Below are 19,795 nucleotides of genomic sequence, written 5' to 3' on the forward strand. Positions count from 1 at the left end.
ACATAGCGCAGCAGACCTCTCCTGACTCGCCGACTGCTCCCCTCAGCAGTGTATTTCAATCAGTCTGCCTGTTCTGTTCCTCGCTCTGTCTCTGGTGAATCTTCTTACCCCTTCTGGCCTGTACCCTAGTACTTGTATGTATAAATAAATAAATCTTTAAAAAAAAAAAAAAAGATGCCAAGTCCTGTCACTTCAGGTAATTCCCCTAAAAGGGGCTGCAGACATTTATTTAGTCAGTCATTTCACCAAGTAGTTTTTGAAGATTTATCATGTGTCAAGGACTGTTCTAGGTGTTGGGAATATGGCAGTAAACACACAAAAGTTCCTCTGTCATGAGACCCATGCCCCATTGTGTCAGGTCGCAACAGGTGTCAGAGGGCTTGAAGCCCTGGCAGAACGGGACAGGTTGCTGGGGGGACAGAGAGCCTAGGGCTGTAGCTTCACATCCCTCTGGCACGTGATTGGCAATTATTTGTATTCTTTGCTTTATGATGTAAGAAAGTAAAGTGGGGCCTCCCTGGTGGCGCAGCGGTTGAGCGCTGCGTTGTGAAGCTGCCCGCAGACTCTGCAGCGCCGGTTCGATCCCCGGCTGCTCCCTGGCCACCGGAGGAGGGTCCCACATGGCACACAGACCTCTCCTGCCGCCCGCTGCTCCCCTCAGCAGTGTACTTCAGTCCTTCTGCCTGTTCTGCTTCATGCTCTGGCTCTGGTGAATTCTCTCATCCTCCCGCAATTCTGACTGTACCCAGTGCTTGTATAAATAAATAAAAATAAATCTTTAAAAAAAAAAAAAAGAAAGTAAAGTGATGTACTTTCTTTTTAAAAAATTCTCCTTAGTTTCGGAGTCAAAACAACTGTAAGGAAAACAACGAAGTAGAATTCAGGTGGCCATGTTCTAACTGAGGTTCCTTTGCCAGGAAGCAGTGTTCAGCTTGTGCAGGGCCAGCTCCTCCTGTCTTTCCTCTTCTGTCACATAAAATGTAGGCTGAGGTGATTTGAGTACCTTTTAGTTCTCTCGTGTGATTTTAACACTGAAATTTTCTTTTCATTTTGTAGGTCTGTGTGGTTTATTGTCAAGAGCTAAAGTGCTGGTGCAGGGCTATTATTAAGTCAATAGTGTCTTCAGCAGACCATTACCTGGCAGACTGTTTCCTTGTGGATTTTGCCAAGTACATTCCAGTGAAATCTAAAAAGTACGTCTGTATTTATTTTACCTTATGATCTTTAAGGAAATTAGTGTCAGTTTTGAAGGAGAGCATTGATTTTCAAAATAAAGGAATAGAGGTCATAATGTGGAAATTCAGCTTTGAGAAGAAAAGACTTGCAGGTTCCAGTTTTGTATGAACTGAATGCAAGAGGAAGGTGTCAGCGAAGGCTCAGCAGGTGGCTCTGTTCCACCTTCCTTTCTGGAGAGACAAAAGCTCTGTATCTCGTAGGTGCTCTTGGCCAGCTACTTAGCTGGCCTGTCTTCTTAGTTTTGGTGATGGAGTTGTTCCTTAGGGAGCCTTGCCTGTAAAGAAGACACCACCAGGAGGCAGAGAGAAACTCTTCTTGTCTCCACAGAAGGGGCAGTTTGCTGGTTCAGCCCCAGGTTACAGAAAGCAGAGCATATGTTCAGCATGCACTCCTGGTTGTCCTTCTTAAGAAATCGAGGATGACACCATCTCATCAGGAGGGGAGACAGTTAGAATGAGCCCCAGTGACTCCAGGACCACGTCACTGTTCATTAAAAAACAGTCAAGTCAGTCTTGGTGTTTGTGTTATTTTTTTCAGCTTTTGTCCCATAGTAAAGAGGCTATCAGTTTAATAAATGTGGGTACCCTTCATTCAAAAGAGCAATATCCCATATGCTTTAATTGCATTAATTTTTAAATTTTTTTTTATAATTTTTTTTTTTTAAAGATTTATACAAGAACTGCTGGGGTACAGGTCAGAGGCATGAGAGGGTGAGAGAATTCACCAGAGACAGAGTGGTGGGCAGAACGGGCAGATAGACCGAAGTCATTGCTGAGGGGAACAGCGGGCGCGACAGGAGAGGTCTGCTGTGCCATGTGGGCTGCTCCCTGGCTGGCTGGGAATCGAACCCCCGCTGCAGAGGCTATGGACAGCCCCACAGCACAACGCTCAACCTGCTGCGCCACTGGGGAGGCCAAGACTTTTTTTTTTTAAATAAAAGGATTTCATGGCATGAGGACTCATGAGACATTGAGAATTTGCAGATACTTAAGAGCATATGCCTTTCTAGCTTTTGATTCTGTGCCTTTATAACCACAGTTGTTGTTAGAAATAGCACTCATGTTTGACTGAGATTTTCTTTCTGGCATTTTGTTTTAAGTTCATTTGTTTTGGGCAAGAAAATTCTATAAGCAAATAGAGTTAAGGAGACTGCAGGGGTAGTAGTAGCACACCACCTTTTTCTAAGACAAAAGGTGGTGAGGCTACCCCTGCAGGGTGTCTTGGGATTGGGGAAACAGGACCAGTTTATGTTGAAATTATGAATGTGGCCTGTCATTTGTCTGAAGATAAATGGACGTAAAAATGCTAAACAACTTATTCAATCTTGGTGCTTCAGCTCTTTTGGGCAAAGTTGGTAGATTATTAAAAAGGTCTGCTCAAACTATAAACCAGAGACACACTATTGGGGGGGGAGAAGGGAATTAGATCAAAACGGGGGGGGGTGGGAATTGTATGGGGACTATAACCAAGATGAAAATGCATACATTGTGCAAAAATGAAAAATGATGTAAAAAATATATAAAATAAAAAAAATGAAAATAAGAGAGAAAAAAGGTCTGCTCATTTGGAGCAACATGAAGGTAATCCTGGTTGTATATTGGAAATAAAATTGATGTTTAAAAATATTAAATAGAAAGTGATTTCCATATTTGTTCATTGTTAATTATCCACCGTTTCTCAATCTTAGGTGCCTCTGCGGACATTATTTTGTTAATCTGTCCCTGATTCCTTGCCATGAAATTTAACACTGAACATCTGTTTATGTGCTCTGTGTGTGGGGTGGGGGGGAGGGGAATACATTAAAAAATTAAGACTTTTTTTACCTTCAAGAATCAGATTTTGCCTCTTTGGAGTGTCCCCAGTGCTGCTGAGGACTACATTAAGAACAGAAAATTTGGATTTTTCAAGGTGTACTTGAAAATATATAGGTGTACTTGAAATATATAGGTGTACTTGAAAGAATTACATTACGTGTAATTTGTCTTTATATGGATTTATTTCTGTTTCTGTGTTAAGCATCCGAGTTGCAGTGGAAGCTTTCATGCAGCTTCCCTACAGGGCGAAGAAGTTCAGATTGTACTGCACCAAACCCGTTACCTTACAGATTGACGTCTGTGAGGACAGCGCTGAAATTGTGTAAGTACGCAGCTTCTCACAACTGTCGAGTCACTGGTACAAGTCTTAAATCACTTACATGGTGTTGAGAGGAAATCAGTCTTTCTTCAAAGTGTGATTTCCCAGGTCTTTGTTTTTGGGGTTGGGTCCTCTGAGTGATGGAGTGAGATGTGGCCTCGGAGCTGGGATCCCTCCTAGAGTCCCATTCCCAGCGGCTAAATCTTTCATTTTTTTTTTTTAACTTACAAAAAGTAGCTAGCTGTATTAAGGTTGTGTGTAATGTATACGTATATACACAAGAAAACCCCTATCTTTGCTGCTTGTTGCTAGCGTTTGGCCACATTGTGAGTGTTTGTATGGGGTGGTCCCTGCATCGGGCAGTCCTGTGAGAGGGGTATGGTTCTGTTCTCTGCGGGCTTAAACACGCACCACCAGAGGAGCTCCCACCAGTGGTCCTTCTCTTCTCCTGCTCCAGGATTGTGGTTTTGTGGAAAGAAAAGCTACTGGAAGCAGCTCAGTGCTGCCTCAGCTTGCGTATCCTGGGAGGTGTTGCATTGTGTTATCTGAACCTGGAAGCCTCCACTCTTGTGGATGCTTTTGTGGGGTCTGTAGAGACCCTACCCACCCCCACGCCCTGACACCTACAGCATCCCTCTTGTGGCTGCCCTCAGTATCCCCACTAATGAGACACTAAGCCAACCCATCTCTGAGGTCAGTGCTGCCCCATGCCAGCCCACACCACCACTATCCACTTCTACCCTGAGAGACTTGGCCCCCTTGGGAGCCAGGCCTGCCTCTTCCCGTCCTCTTCCCATCCTACTTTCCTTCTGTGGGTGACTTTGGTGCTAGCCTGTCTGCTCCCAGGTCACACAGAGGTGTCTGTTTCCTTCTCTTCCTCACTCCCTCTCTGACCCCTTGTCAGCCCCATGGTGCTCTTCTGCATCTCCCCAATCTTGGATACCCCCACACCTCAGATAACCTTCTTAACATAGGTAAAGGGTATAGAGTGCCAGGATTTTGACTACTTTCTTTGACATGTGGTACTTTCAAAAGTTATAACTTCACCTAGAATGTCTACCATGATAGGTGTATTATAGTTTTTGATAGATTTTGTCACATTTCCATCCAAAAGGACTAGGAATTTATATTCCTATCATTGGGGTATAGAAAGTGCTGCTTTCCCCACCAATATTGAATGTTACAGATTTTAAAGTTTTAGCTTGTTTGCTAGGTGAAAGTGGTATTTTGTTTTAATTTGTATTTTTCTGACTTAAAAAGTTGGATTTCTCTTCAGGCGGCTGTTGTTAGGCGGGTGGGGTGGGGGTTGTACACCCCTGAGGGCGCACACATGAGCAGGCACAAGAGAGACTGATTAACTTACCTGTTCATGGCCCAGATTGAGTTTTCTTTTTAGGAATCTGATCTCGTTTTTGTCTTTTTTGAAAAGATTTTATTTATGCAATAGCTGGGTTACAGGCCAGAGGCACGGGATGGTGGGAGGATTCACTAGAGACAGTGGGGAGCAGAACAGGCAGACGGACCGAAAGCACTGCTGAGGGGAGCAGCAGGTGAGGCAGGAGATGTCTGCCATGCCATGTGGGTATCTCCCTGGCCGGCCGGGAATCGAACCCGCTCTACAGAAGCTTCAGACAGCTTCGCAGCACTGTGCTCAACCCACTGCGCCATTGGGAAGGCCTGATCTCTTGTTTTTTAAAGAAAGCTTATTGGTTAATTCTTTTGTTTGTGGTAAGTTACTAGAACCAGTTCTTTTTTTTTTTTCCCTTGACTTCTTTTAGAAAATCCTCTGTAAACTCTCTTTAAGCCATATACTTAATATTTTTCTTAGGCAAAATAGCTGATACATTAGTCCTGTTGGGCTAAGTATTTTATGTATATTGCCATTTGATTTTCAGAATCATTCTTGGAGGATGGTAGTACCATGTCTCATAAATGAAACCCATGGAAAAATAAAACATACCACTTTACTCTTAACTTGTTTTTGTTCCATACTTCCAAGTATTGGAACCAAGTAATAGTTTCTCCTGATCTTCTCTGCCTGCAGCTTTTCCTTTTTTTTTTTTCCCCCCAAAGCCTAGTATGGCTCTCAACTCAGTGTGTGATTGATTGAGTGGTGTTTTCAGCACACCACTAAGCAGTCAGCTCAGTTCTGACACAATTCCCTGAGGATAGCCTCAGGACCGTGGTTAAAACCTCATTCTTATGAGACTGTGCCCTTGTCCCCACACCCCCACTTCAGATGCCAGTCACCAACCCAGGTTGTCACTGAGCTTCTGGCTAACCAGCGTAGCTTACTTGTCGCAAGGACTACCTTCTTGGGTTTGGTTAATTTGCTAGAATAGCTCATAGAACTTAGAGAAACATTTACTTATTGCATCCCTAGTTTATTATAAAGGAATGTAATTTAGGAACACCTGATTGAAAGAGATACATACGACAAGATGTGAGGAAAGGAAGAGGAACTTCTGTGACCTCTTTTAGGTGTTACTGCCCTCAAATTTCCATAAATTCTCCAACCCAGAAATTCTCCCAACTCTTTCCTTTTGGGTTTTTGTGTATAACTAGTTGTGATGGATCAAATCATTGGCCATTGGCTTTTGAATCAACCTCCAACCTCCATTCAGCAATCTTCCCCCTACCCACCACTGCCCATGGGACTGGTCCAGTTCTCTAAGTACATTGCTGGCTTCTCTGGCAACCAGTTCCCTTCCTTTGGTTCACCTGGAAGTCATGTCATTAACATAACAAAAGACACATTTATAGCTTTCTTTACTGAGGGAATTCCATTGGTTTTAAGAACTTTGTATCAGAAACAAAGTCAAAGACCAAGTATGTATTTACTGTTATAAATCACAATAACCACACAGGAAAGGGAAAAATGCTTAGGAAAAATGGGAAAACAGTGGAAGGGAGTTGGCAGAGTGAGAAATACTATGAGGTAATTGTAACTGGACTCTTTTTTTTCTTTCTTGTCTTTTTCTTTTTAAAGATTTATTTATATATGTATACAAGAACTGGGGTACAGGCCAGAGGTATAGAGGGTGAGAGGATTCACCAGAGACAGAGTGGGGAACAGAACAGGCAGATTGACTGAAGTACACTGCTGAGGGGAGCAGCAGGCAAGTCAGGAGAGTTCTGCTGCATCACGTGGGTGGCTCCCTGGCCGGGGATCAAACTTGTGCTGCAGTGGCTTCGGAGAGCTTCATAGGTTGCATCTTAACCCCTTGCGCCACCAGGGAGGCCCTGTAACTGGACTTTTCATGACCATTCTTAGAATGTTAGCTTCAGAAACATTTATGGGGATGTTTAAGAAAACAACAACATAGCAGAATAGAGAGGCTGGGATTAATCTCCTAAAAAAGGACTTATAAAAAGATTTTAGGAAAACTCAGATGCTTCAACCCAGCTGTATGACACCAGCAACTCTCCATGTTATCCAAGAACTAAAAAAAAAAAAAAAAAGTCCATTCTTCTAGGGCACCCAGCCAGAAGGGGAAGCCCAGCCCTCCGAGCCTGCCAACATCAGCTGGGACTGGCTCCTAGCCTGGAACCCCCCCCAGTATACTACCCTGCTACATCTGGAACTCCTGGATACCCACAGGTGAACAACCCAAACCTCTGTACCAGCCACCAGCTCCACAGGAGTGGTAGAAACTTTATTTTCCTTTTCCCTGAGACACAACTTGAGTAAACCCTTGATGGGAGGTGCATCCCACTCAGCCTTCTGGCACCACCTGCCGAACACAGCCAAGACACCAGCCATCAGCACTGAGAAAGACCTTGAGAAACTAAGCATCAGTCACTCCACTTAACCAACCCACATCTCCAAGCAGACCAGGCCACAACTGGAACCTCATCCTTGCATCAGGGATCCCCAACTGTCCCCTACAACACCAGAAATTACACTCCATCTAGTCTGCTGCACCTACCAGGGGACAGGGCCACAGCCAGAGCCTCACGATGCTGGGCCCTGCATCAGGGGCCTTTGGATACCTCAAGCAGTCTGGTCAAGGAACACCACAAGAGCCCCCACCCCTGCCCAGCTGCAGCAGTGGCTCAGGCAGTAGGTAAGTCCATCCACACCAAGGTAAGAGCACCAGAATATTCTGCTTGGGCCTCCCTGGTGGTGCCAGGGGTTAAGTCTCAGCATTATGATGCTATTGGCAGCCACTGCAGCATGAGTTCGATTCCCGGCCAGGGAGCTGACCCACATGGCAAAGCAGATCTCTCCTGTTTCTCTCGCTTCTCCCCTCAGCAGTGTATTTCAGTCAGTCTGCCTTTTCACGTCCCCGCTCTGTTTCTGGTGAATCCTTTCACCCTACGCCCCCACACCTCTGGCCTATACCCCAGCTCTTGTATGCATAAATAAAATAAATCTTTTATTTTTTTTTTTTTTTTTTTTTTTTTTTTTTTTAAAGATTTATTTATTTATTATTTATACAAGCACTGGGTACAGTCAGAAGCGCGGGAGGGTGAGAGAATTCACCAGAGCCAGAGCGGGGAGCAGAGCAGGCAGAAGGACCGAAGTACACTGCTGAGGGGAGCAGCGGGCGGCAGGAGAGGTCTGCGCGCCATGCGGGACCCTCCTCTGTGGCCGGGGAGCAGCCGGGGATTGAACCGGCGCTGCAGAGGCTGCGGGCAGCTTCGCAACCCAGCGCTCAACCGCTGCGCCACCGGGGAGGCCCTAAAATAAATCTTTTAAAAAAAAGAGTATTTTGCCTGCCAGCAGTAGCAGTCTGGTTGATGGGTGCCATGGGAACCCCCACCTCAAGCCCACCCAGCTGCCGCAGTGGCCCAGGCAGCCTCACATCCATCCACTGGCCATTAGAAGAGGTATAGTATGTGGCAACTGAGGGGGAGAGCAACAGGAGTGCCTGTTCCCAGCCCCCACCCACCGCCCATAGCAACCCAAGCTCCAGGCAAATCCACACATGCCCTGGTAAATGCACACAGAAGTCATGTCAGCAGGCATCAGTGGCCACATGGCCCAATGCCAAGAACAAACATGGAAAGAAACAGTGGGGAGAAAGAAATATACAAGTGGTCAAGCAAGCCCTCCTGAGAGCAGTACACTACAGAAGGAAAATTAGCTTCCAGAACCCAATGAGACTGACGTGGAAGGATTTCTCTGCCTGCTTGACAGATAAAGAATTCAGAATCATCTTAATTTAAAAAAAAACTATGAAACATAATCATCAAACAGAAAAATGAGATTGAATCTTTAAAAATAAAAGGAACTGGAGGAGGTTAAATTGTAAGAACTAAACTATTCTGGAAAAAAGCCACAAAAATAGAATAGATGAATGGGAGAATGAATCAGTACTTTTGAAGAGACAGATATAAAAAGAGCCATAAAGAAAAGAATATAGAAACACTCTGAGAATTATATGACATCATGAAAAAAGAAAATGTAATAGTTAGGAATCCCAGAAGAAGGGAGAGACAGTGGAACTGAGAAAATTCAAGGAAATAACTGAAGAGAAGGTCCCAAACATGAAGAAGGAAACAAAAATAGACACATAGGAAGTTTGATGAACACCAAACTACCATAACAAAAAGAAAAAAAACTATAGTGAGACACATAATAATAAAGCTTCCAAGAGTCCAAGACAAAGAAAAAGTAATGAAGCTGATATGCGAGAGAAACAGATAACCTATAAAGGAAAACCAATTAGGCTGATACCAGATTTCTCTAAAGAAACACTATGGGCAAGAAGAGAATGGAGTGACATATTCAAAAAACGCCAAGTCAAAAATGCCAGCCCTGAATATTTTATCCTGCAGAACTCTCCTTGTATGAGGAAAAAAATAAAGACCTTTTCAGATAAACAAAATCTTCAGAAATTTGCTACCACTAAATCCCCAGTCCAAGAAACAATACAAGAAGCCTTAAAGTCTAAATCAATGGAGGAATGAACAGAAAGAATGTAACAAGGTAGTGGAATAGAACCACAAAATGATGAGCAAAATGGCAATAACAGACTTCCATGTATCAATAATCATCCTAAATGTTAATGGACAAATAAACTCATCTATAAAAAGACAAGGGTAACATTTTGGGTAAAAAACAGAACCCAAACTTCTGCTGCCTCCAGGAAACACACTTAAGTTCTTAAGATAAGCATAGATTGAAAATAAAAGGTTGGGAAACAATTCTAAAAGCAAATGGCCCCCCCCAAAGAAGGCAGAGGTAGCCATACTTATACCAGATAAAACAAACTTCAGACTAAAAAAGATGACAGGAGACATTTAAGGACACTGTGTAATGATCAAGGGGACAATGTACCAGAAAGACCTAACACATCAATAAATACCAAATGAGGGAGCTCCAAAATACATTAGATAGCTACTATCAGCTCTGAAAACGGACATTGGAGAAAATACATAGATACTTTCAAGACTCCCAACACCTCACTCTCACCTGGGGCCAGATCAATAAGACAGAAATTAAACAAGGACACAGTAGCCCTAAATGAGTATCTAGACCACGTGGACCTCATAGCCGTCTACCTCAGAAAAACTGAGTACACATTTTTCTCAAATGCACATGGGTCATTTTCCAGGATCGACCTCACAAGACAAACATCAACACAAGACAAACATAGTCACAAGACAACATCAACACAAGACAAACATTGTCTTAGTCACAAGACAAACATCAACAAATACATGAAACTAGACTACCTCACACCATATACAAAAATCAACTCAAAATATATAAAAGACTGGGCCTCCCCTGGTGCCCTGATGGTGCAGCGGTTGAGTGCTGGGCTGCGAGGCTGCCCGCAGCCTCTGTAGCACCGGTCCCACCAAAAAAAAAAAAAAAAAAAAATGTATAAAAGACTTAAATGTAAGATGTGACACCATAAAATATATAGGAGAAAGCAATGGCAAAACATTCCATAACATAAACCTTAGAAACATTTTTGAGAATTCTTCTCCAGATGCAAGGAAAACAAAGGAGAAGACAGTTGAGACTACATCAAAGTAAAAGCATTTGTGAGCAGAAGAGACAATAATAGCAACTGAGATAGCCTCCTGAATGGGAGGAAATACTTGTACACCATACAACTGGTAAGAGGCTGATACCAAAGATCTACAAAGAACTTGTACAACTGAACAAAAACAAAGCGAACAGTCCAGTCAAAAATGGGGAAAAAGATACTTCTCCAGAGAAGAAATGCAAATGGCCAATAGGCATATGAAAAAATGGTCAACATTTCTATCAGGGAAATGTAAATCAAAACCAGTGAGATAACTACCTTACTCCAGTAAAAGTGGCCCTCATTGAAAGAAACAGGAAATAACAAATGCTGGAGAGGACGTGGAAATAAAGGAACCCCATTACACTGCTGGTGAAAATGTAAACTGATCGGCTGCTATGGAAAGCTGTGTGGTGGTTCCTCAGAACACTAAAAATGGATCTCCCATATGATCCAGTGATGCTACTCCTTGGAATCTACCCAAAGGACCAAAAAACACTAATTTGAAAGGAAACATGCACTCCTATGTTTACTGCAGTCATGGCCTATTTATACAATGGAATATTACTCAGAGATCAAAAAAGACAGACTCATGCTATTTGCAGCAGTATGGATAGAGCTGAAAAGGATTATGTTTGCTGAAATTAGTCAAGGAAAATATAAATACCAGATACTCTCACTCATATGTGGAATATGGGGAAACCAAAGAAAAGGTTAAGAAAAGTCAAAACTAGCAAGCTCACCATAGAACTGAGGCATCCAGCAAAGGAGGGAGCTCGAAGGGTTGGAGCAACAAGGGAGGGATGAACACAAGGGAATATGGTGATGGTTCGTGGGCGACACAGTGGTGGGAGAACTATGGGGACTACAACGATGTAAGAAAAAATTTTAATAAAAAAGGGAAAATGCAAAAAGGAAAAAACAAAAGAGATGGAGGAGGCCTTGCTCCAAGCATTGTTAGCTTGGGCTAAACACTGGGAAGAGTGGTGTTGGGACATGATGACCTGGTGGTGGAATCAGTGGCTCAGGAAGCTCCAGGAAAGGAGTGGTTCTCATCACTGGTACCGTGAGAGGAAAGGAGCCCACTGCAGGGTGCAGCAGCCCAGCATCCTTAGAGTAAGGCAGAGCCCGGTTCCTGTCATGTATATCATATGGCCAACATGTAATGTCAAGCACCCAGCCGTACTTTACAAAACGACATTAGTATACATAGGCCTTGGGTTATTTAATGAAGTTACATGTGTTCACTGTTCCAGACCTGCCATGAAGTGGGACAGTGCAGCTATTCAGTACTTCCAGAACATTCTCAAAGGTAAGACAAATGCATGATCACTATAGTCTGCTTTGAGCTGACCCACAACATGTTTTGACTTCGTGGTGAGGGTGTTTGGAGTGTGTGTGCTTAGCTGTTTGACCCTTCCATGTCAGTTCACAAGTTGCCTGGAGCGTCCCGGTGTCAAAGTAATCTTGGACCCCTGGGATTTGGGGAATCAATGTCAACATCAATTGACAGTTGAAATCAGAAAGGGACTGTCTGGGTGAGGGATTCTTGCACAATAATGATGCCTGTCTTTTGGTTTCCATAGAAGCTGTAGTACTAAAAATAAATTTTTGTATATTGAATTGAACCAGCAGTTGTTGAAAAGCTTAACTTCTATTAGTGAGGTAGGATATGGATATTTATTGTGTACTAATCATTATTGCTAATTTAAGGTGCATACCGTGTCTCAGGGCAACGTTTAATGAACTCTGTTTTATATTGTTGACTATAAAATAGTTTCATCGTAACATCTCTCCTAATCCCTGACAGTGAAGAGGCAAATAAGGGCTTAGGAGTAGTAGGTATGACGTGCCTGGGGTGCTGCCTGATATCTCTTGGGGTCCTGGCCCTTCTCTACTGCCCCATTGTCTGGGTCAAGGAAAAGCCAGTTGCCTTCCATCTGGGAGAAACAGGAAGTTGGGAGGGTCACTAGTTTGGGGTTATTGACCTTGTGTATCTGTTGGAGAATAGTGGGAGATGCGGGTGTGGAGGAAGCAGAGCACCTTCTACTTCCATGTTTCTGGGCCTGGCCTTCTTACTTGTAGGATGATGACAGCAGTACTTACCTTGCAGGGTTGTGGTAGGAGTAAAAGGAAACCCATTTAGCTTAGTTCTACGAGAACTGTGCGTGGAGCTATGGTTGGTTATTAGGTCTCCAAAAGAGTAGCTAAGATGCAAGACTGACTGCAAATGGGGGTTTGGGAGTCATCAGAAGGGAAGGGAGGATCATGGTGTTCATGGAGGGGTGCCAGTTGTGCGACTTACCCTCCTAAAGGCTCACCCTGCAGGGCAAGCCATTGCATGTGTGGCACTGGGCAATCACTATTGCTAAGCAGAGATTAGTACTTGGGAAATAGTCACACTTGTTTCAGGTAAACTTTGCATATCAGCTCACTTATGTTTCCATTTATGTTATTTAGCAACTACCCAGGTGGAAGCCAAATTATGTGCTGTGGAAGAAGATACTTTTGAGGTTTACCTTTACGTAACTGTAAAAAATGAAAAAGTAAGTAAAAAAAAAATGTTTAAAAAACAGTTCATTATTATTTTACAGCTCTTTTTTAGTGAAACACCAAGGAAAGCAGTGTCACTCACACAAGAGAAAAATTTTCTTAATCATTCAAGTTTTGGCTTAGATCAGAAGTTAGCCAGGATTTTGTTTTCTTCTTTTCATTACTAGTTAAAATTACATTAGTAGTTTTAGATAGCACTTTAGTTAGTAATGGACAATAAATCAATTCTACAGTGATGACTAAGAGTCTTCTTTTAAGAGGATGTACCTGTTCTGCTCCCCGCTCTGTCTCTGGTGAATCCTCTCACCCTCCTGCACCTCTGGCCCGTACCCCAGCTCTTGTACAAAAATAAAAAATTTTAAAATAAATAAATACATGCATTTATGGCTTTGGTTCACGGCTTCTCACCCCTCCTCCCCCATGTTTTCTCATAGGGTGTAATGCATGCTCATTGTAAAGAATTCAGATAAGTAAAAACAAGCAGTATCTGCACCTCTCCTGCCCACCTGTGACTCTGCGGGTGTTTCTTTTTACAAACGTTTTCCCTTTGCAAAGCAGCAGCAGCTCTCAGCCCGCTGCGTCTATGCCTTTTACTTGTTTTCCTTTCTCCTGGGAGGTGACCCACATGGCATAGCCGACCTTTCTTGTCTCGCCTGCTGCTCCCCTCAGCAGTGTATTTCAGTCCGTCTTTCTGTTCTGTTCCCTACTCTGTCTTTGGTGACTCTTTGCACCCCCCACGCCTCTGGCCTGTACCCCAGTTCTGCATGAATAAATAAATCTTTTTAAAAAATGTAAAAAAGAAAGGAAAGGATCATCAAGAAAGAGCCCTCCTCTCCCTCTCCCGTTATTAGCTATTAACATGGGTGAGCTCTCTGAAGGGTGGCCCAAGGCCACAATTCTGCCCCTTGTGTGGATGGAGATACAGATTGAAGCCCACAGAGGGCATCTTCACCATGGATTTTTAAAAAATTATTTTGAAATAATTTGACAGATAAGAGATGCATCAGTAGTACAAAAATTTTTGTATATGCTTTACCTAAGTTCCCTTAGTACCAATGATTAAGGTCAGAAATTTAACATCAATAGTGTTCACATAAAGTTATTTCAAAATTACACGTGCATGTGAAAAATAAATGTTTTAAATTTTGAATCATCATGCAGCCAAAGCAATTTTCCAAAGTTGTTTGGATTGGTTCTTTTCTTCTCTACCCTCTTCAGTGTGATAATGGTATTCATTTCTAATATGGTTCATTTGTTTCTGATTGTTTTGAATGTCAGGTTCCCTTATATCCTTGTTGATTTAGCTGTGACTTTTCATTGCTTATTTTGCTACTAGGTAAACATACCAAAATAATGATCGTAACTGCAGTCTTGTAAAATGTCTTACTCTGTTTCTTTCTTCTTTCAGGAGTAGCCCTCTTTTCTGTGTGTGGGGTGGTATGCAAGTTGTAATGTGCTCTTATTTTAAGATAGTGAAGTGGAAAAGACACACTTAGCCAAGAGAGAACTTTTGCAGTGGAGGCATGAGGTCATAAATGCCAGGAAAAGAAAAATAGGGCCAACAATCCCTTTCCAGCTTCCAAAGGAAGCACAGAGATGTATTCCCGTGTATTCTTTTTTTTGGGGGGGGGGGCGGGGGGGGGCTTGGCTTCTTTGATTCAATGAGGTTCTTTTTCAAAAAAAAAAAAAGATGATGTATACAGGAACTGGGGTACAGGAGGCCAGAGGTGCAGGGTGTTGAGAGCATGAACCAGAGACAGAGTGGGGAACAGAATAGGTAGACTGACTGAAATACACTGCTGATGGGAGCAGTGGGTGGTACAGGAGAGGTCTGCTGTGCCATGTGGGTAGCTCCCTGGCGGGCCGGGGATCAAACTCCTGCTGCAGAGGCTGCAGATAGCTTCATAGTGCTATGCTTAGCCCTTTGTGCCACCAGGGAGGCCCCAACGAAGTTCTTTTAAATCCTCTTTGTTCCCTTTTTTGAGACCTTCTCTTTCTTTGTCTGGATATGCTATAATATGTTTATCCACTAGATGATGGATGTTTGGGGGTATTGGAAATAAAACTGCTATGAATGTTCACATACAGGTTGTCTTGTGCACCCATATTGTCATTTCTATTAGCTAAATACCTTAGAGTCAAACTTCCGGATGGTATTGTAGGGAGTAACAAATTGTTTTGCAAAGTGATTGGCCTCTTTATAATCTCATAAGCAATGTATGAGAATTTTAGAAGCTCCATGCCCTCAGATACTTACATTGTCATTCTGACAGATGTGGTATCTCAGTATTGTTTAAATTTGCATTTCCTGCATATCAAAACAACAGTTAGCTATCACCTCACACCTATGAGAATGGCTGTTATCCAAAAGATAAGAAACAAAAGTGTTGGAGAGGATGTGGAGAGAAGGGAATCCTATACCCTATTCTGAGAATGTAAATTGGTTCAACCAACATGGAAAACAATATGCAGATTCCTTAAAAAACTGAAAATAGAAATTTCACATGCTCTAGTTATCCCAAAATATTTACCAAAAACCCCCCAAAAAACAAAAACAGTAAAACCTAATTCAAAGAGACCTGCACCCTTATGTTGATTGCAGCACAATTTACAGTAGCGTAGAACTGGAAACAATCTCTGTAACCATCAATTCATGAGTGGATGAGAAAGATGTTGTATATATACACAATGGAATACCATTCAGCTATAAAACAGATGGAATCTTGCCATTTGTGATGATGGATGGAACTAGAGGGAATTTTGATTGAAATAAATTAGATGGAGACACACTACATGATTTCTCTTGTGTGATAATAGAGAAAACAAACATGAACCAAATAAAGCAAAAGTAAACTTTTGGACTATAGAATCAATTAGTGATTAATAGAAGGAAAGGGCTCAATTGGGATGAAGGGGACAATGGTATTGATGTCGTTTCTTTGGAGTAAGTGGGTTTGGAGCGCGGGGTCCTTGGGTTCACTCTGGGAAAGTTTTCACCAGAGCTCCCCTTCACTGGCACGCAGCGAGTTTCTCCATGAGACAGAGATGGTAGTTGTTTAAAGAGCAGGTTATTAGGAAAGGAACGGAAGAGTAAGAGACACTTGCAGACACAAGCAGGCAGGAAACGCTGCCCTGAAAGGGACAAGTTTGCTGAGACGCCTGCATGGTTGCAGGTGGGCAGCCTTGAAGAGAGCTGCCTCCACAGAGGGAGGTCAGTGAGGAGAAGTCCCGGTATGTTACAGGTCACGGACACGCAGGAAGGCTGCTGCCCTGCAGAGGAGCATCTACATAGTCACAGGTGGGCAGAAGGTTGGCTTCCCTATGCCAGTGCAGAGAGTGCATGGATATAGTCTTTTTCTCTTTGGAAGAGGCTTACTCCTTTGTGGAGTGGCCTGTTTGCTGTTGATTTTGGATAACAATGCAGAATCTGAAATGGACCAGAGATTCCAGGATGGGCCCAATATCTATATCTTTACCCTCAGGTCTGTGCTCCAGACACTCTCTACAGCAGTGTAATAGCTGCTTGGAATTTATGCCTTGTGATAAGGCACTGGCGCCTAAGGATCTTGATGTCTATAGCTGGGTTAATGGTCACGTTAATCCCCTCTACCCCCACCTCCTTGTTTGAGTCAGATTTTAGTCTTGTGATGCCTCCTTTAGGTTTTCTAATCTCTTCTCCATCAGTATGGTGAAGGATTGCATTAAACTTTCAATGGTAAATTTCATGGAGAGTATATACATTTTTTTTCAAAGTCTTTTTTTTTTTTTTAAGATTATTTTTATTTATATAAGAGCTGGGGTAGAGGCCAGAGTTGCAAGAGGGTGAGAGGATTCACCAGAGACAGAGTGGGGAGCAAAACAGGCAGATTGACTGAAATATACTGCTGAGGGGAGCAGTGGGTGAGACAGGAGAGGTCTGCCGCGTCATGCAGGATTCTCCCTGGCCAGCTGGTAATCTAACCGGCGCTACGGAGGCTGTGGACAGCTTCACAGTGCAGCGCTCAATCCACTGCACCACCAGGGAGGCTTGAGCATGTACATTTTAATTCTCAGTGATCCACACCTGAAATTTATGTTATAATGCTATGTTACTTCAATTTTAGAACTTCATTTAAAATTTTAAAAAATTGTATTTCCCTGATGACTATAGAAGTTGAATTTTTTTTTTTAAAAAAAGACTTATTTTATTTATACAAGAGCCGGGGTACAGGCTAGATGTGTGGAAGGGTGAGAGGATTCACCAGACAGAGCAGGGAGCAGAATAGGCAGACTGACGAAACACACTGCTGAGGGGAGCAGCGGGTGAGACAGGAGAGGTCTGCCGCGCCATGTGGGTCCCTCGCTGGCCGGTGGGGATCGAACCTGCACTGCAGAGGCTGGGGACAGCTTCACAGCGCTGTGCTCAACCACCTGCGCCACCAGGGAGGCCCAAAGTTGAATGTTTTTTAATACACTACTTAACAACCCATCTGTCTCTTTGATGAAGTATGCATATCTTTTAGCCATTTTTTATTTGGGTGATTTTCTTTGTAAAGAATTTACATATTCTGGATAACATGTCCATACAGATATTTAATTTTTTTCCCTCCCTATCTGTGGAGTGCCCTTTATCTCATAAAAGTAGAATTTCTGAAGAGCAGAAATTTAAAATTTTAATTAAGTAGTTTGTTAGTTTTTCCTTTGATGATTTGTGCTTTGTCATTGTCTTCCCCCTAAGTTGTCTGGCATAGTTGTGTTATCTTTTCACTGCCTTCAAGAAGATGCTTATATTTTATAGATTCTTGCTGTTTTTCTTATCAAGAGGGTAGGTCAGAAGTATCTAGTTTACTGTTACCAGAGCAGAAGGCAAGAGAATGATTTCTATCTAAAATAATTTTTTTGAAGATTGATATTTGGGGTTATGTTTGGAATATTATCTGAACAAATATTGACTACATGTCTCCTTATTCATCAAATGTTTAAAATTGTACAGGTTTGTATTAATGATGACCTGGTTGCAAAGAACTTCGCTTGTTATATATCACCAGTGGAGAATAAGCACCTTGATCCTTTAGAGAAATCAAGATTGAGTATAAAGTCAACATCCTTTTCTAATAAGCTCAATCCAGCACTTACTCTTTGGCCAATGTTTTTGCAAGGAAAAGATTCTCAAGGAATGGAAAGTGAGTGGATTCTCATCAGTATGTTTTCTTTAATCTGCTAATTGATAGGAATCAAAGGGTATCGACATCAGTTGTTGTACAAACTTTTCCCCATGTGGAGGCAGACTTGGACTCTGAAATTAATATTTTAATTTTAATTCTAGTGAGCTTGGGATAGGTTTTTAGGTCCTACAACTGCTAGAGTTTGTTTTTCTGAGACCAGGAAAAACAATTCTCAATTTCTTAATAATATGGAATGATATTTTTAGAAGTCCACATGGTTACAATTTCAAGATATTTCCAAAACATGGTTTCGTGGATTTAGGGTTTTAGACATTAAAAAATAACTACTAGCATGAGAATATGCAAAGAGGGTTCTGCTGAGCGAGCAATGTCTCTATAAACCTTGAAGCAAAAGCAAGAGCAGGGAAAGTATACCAACACATTCATGTTTGTATTTTGAGTTTTATTTCATGCTTTTCAATCCTGAATTGTGTTCTTTCTGTCAGATTCACATGGTTTAACTTTTCTGGCACGGTCTCTCCAGCACCCATGGCCCAAGAATGTTGTTGGTCACCTAGGGCCAGCTGCTGTCACCCTGGGTAAGTTTTCAGTTGCGTTATTTCACAAGCAGCATGAAAGAACACTCTTAACTTAAAGATCATTGAGAGTTATTTAGAAAGACTATGGTCATTCTCCTTTTTCTTAATTTCATGGAACCAGTTTATTGTAATAGAGATAATTTTCTTTGCATCCGTGATTAGAGGATTTTATTATATTGTAAAGAACATAACTCAGGAAGATATAATCTATTAGTCTCATTATTATCTGATGTATTCCAGGCCAGTTACAGGCCAATGATTATTTGTCCTCAGATATATGTCCACCAATAGATTTATTATTAATTTTCACTGTGAACAATACAGTACATAAAAGTAAGGAAGAGGCATTTGTAAGGGCAGAAATACCCTTAATTCCATATATTCATGATGTTGAATGAGTAGGAATTGTTGGACAAGAATGTAATCTGCCGGCCTCTTTGATGTTTGGCTTAGCCTTTGTGGTAATCCTACCCCGTTTCACTCTTAACATTGGGCATATGTATGCCTGTGTTCATATATATATACACACACACATAGTGAACCTCAGCTGAATTAAAACTTTAATTACCTGTAAAATGTTTCTTATACTTGGTATTATTTTTAATAATTTGCTAATATTTATGTAGAAAAAGTATTTAAGTTTTGTCTTAATAACTGCTTATTAAAATTTTAGTCTTTCCAAAGTTTTCAAGGCCTGAGAATGTACGTAAAGATTTTTATAGGTGTGGGATACTCTTTTTCTTTTTTTTTTTTTTAAAGATTTATTTATTTATTTATACAAGCACTGAGTACAGTCAGAAGCGCGGGAGGGTGAGAGAATTCACCAGAGCCAGAGCAGGGAACAGAACAGGCAGACTGACAAAATACACTGCTGAGGGGCGCAGCGGGCATGGCAGGAGAGGTCTGCGCGCCATATGGGACCCTCGCCAGTAGCCAGGGATCGAACCAGCGCTGCAGAGGCTGTGGGCAGCTTCGCAGCCCAGTGCTCAACTGCTGTGCCACCAGGGGAGGCCCGGGGTACTCTTTTTTTTTTTTTTAAGATATATTTATGCATACAAGAGCTGGGGTACAGGCCAGAGGTGCGGTGGGGAGTGGGGGTGTTCATGTGTGAGAGGATTCACCAGAGACAGAGTGGGGAACAGAACAG

General features: G+C 42.3%; 1 protein-coding gene across 1 annotated transcript in view; it reads left to right on the forward strand.

Annotated features, from left to right (window-relative positions):
- Positions 1-19,795, forward strand: part of TDRD12 (tudor domain containing 12) — a gene marked incomplete at both ends in the record, with an annotated part of 96,251 nt that overhangs the window by 12,727 nt on the left and 63,729 nt on the right. Inside the window, 6 exons of the mRNA XM_084256852.1 lie at positions 1,057-1,193; positions 3,253-3,372; positions 11,609-11,664; positions 12,813-12,898; positions 17,878-18,067; positions 18,556-18,648. Coding sequence (XP_084112978.1) covers positions 1,057-1,193; positions 3,253-3,372; positions 11,609-11,664; positions 12,813-12,898; positions 17,878-18,067; positions 18,556-18,648 — 682 coding nt within the window. The remainder of the gene's footprint in view (positions 1-1,056; positions 1,194-3,252; positions 3,373-11,608; positions 11,665-12,812; positions 12,899-17,877; positions 18,068-18,555; positions 18,649-19,795) is intronic.

The sequence above is a fragment of the Talpa europaea genome (assembly GCF_964194135.1).
Source record: "Talpa europaea genome assembly, chromosome: 16".
Classification (NCBI taxonomy): Eukaryota; Metazoa; Chordata; class Mammalia; order Eulipotyphla; family Talpidae; genus Talpa; species Talpa europaea.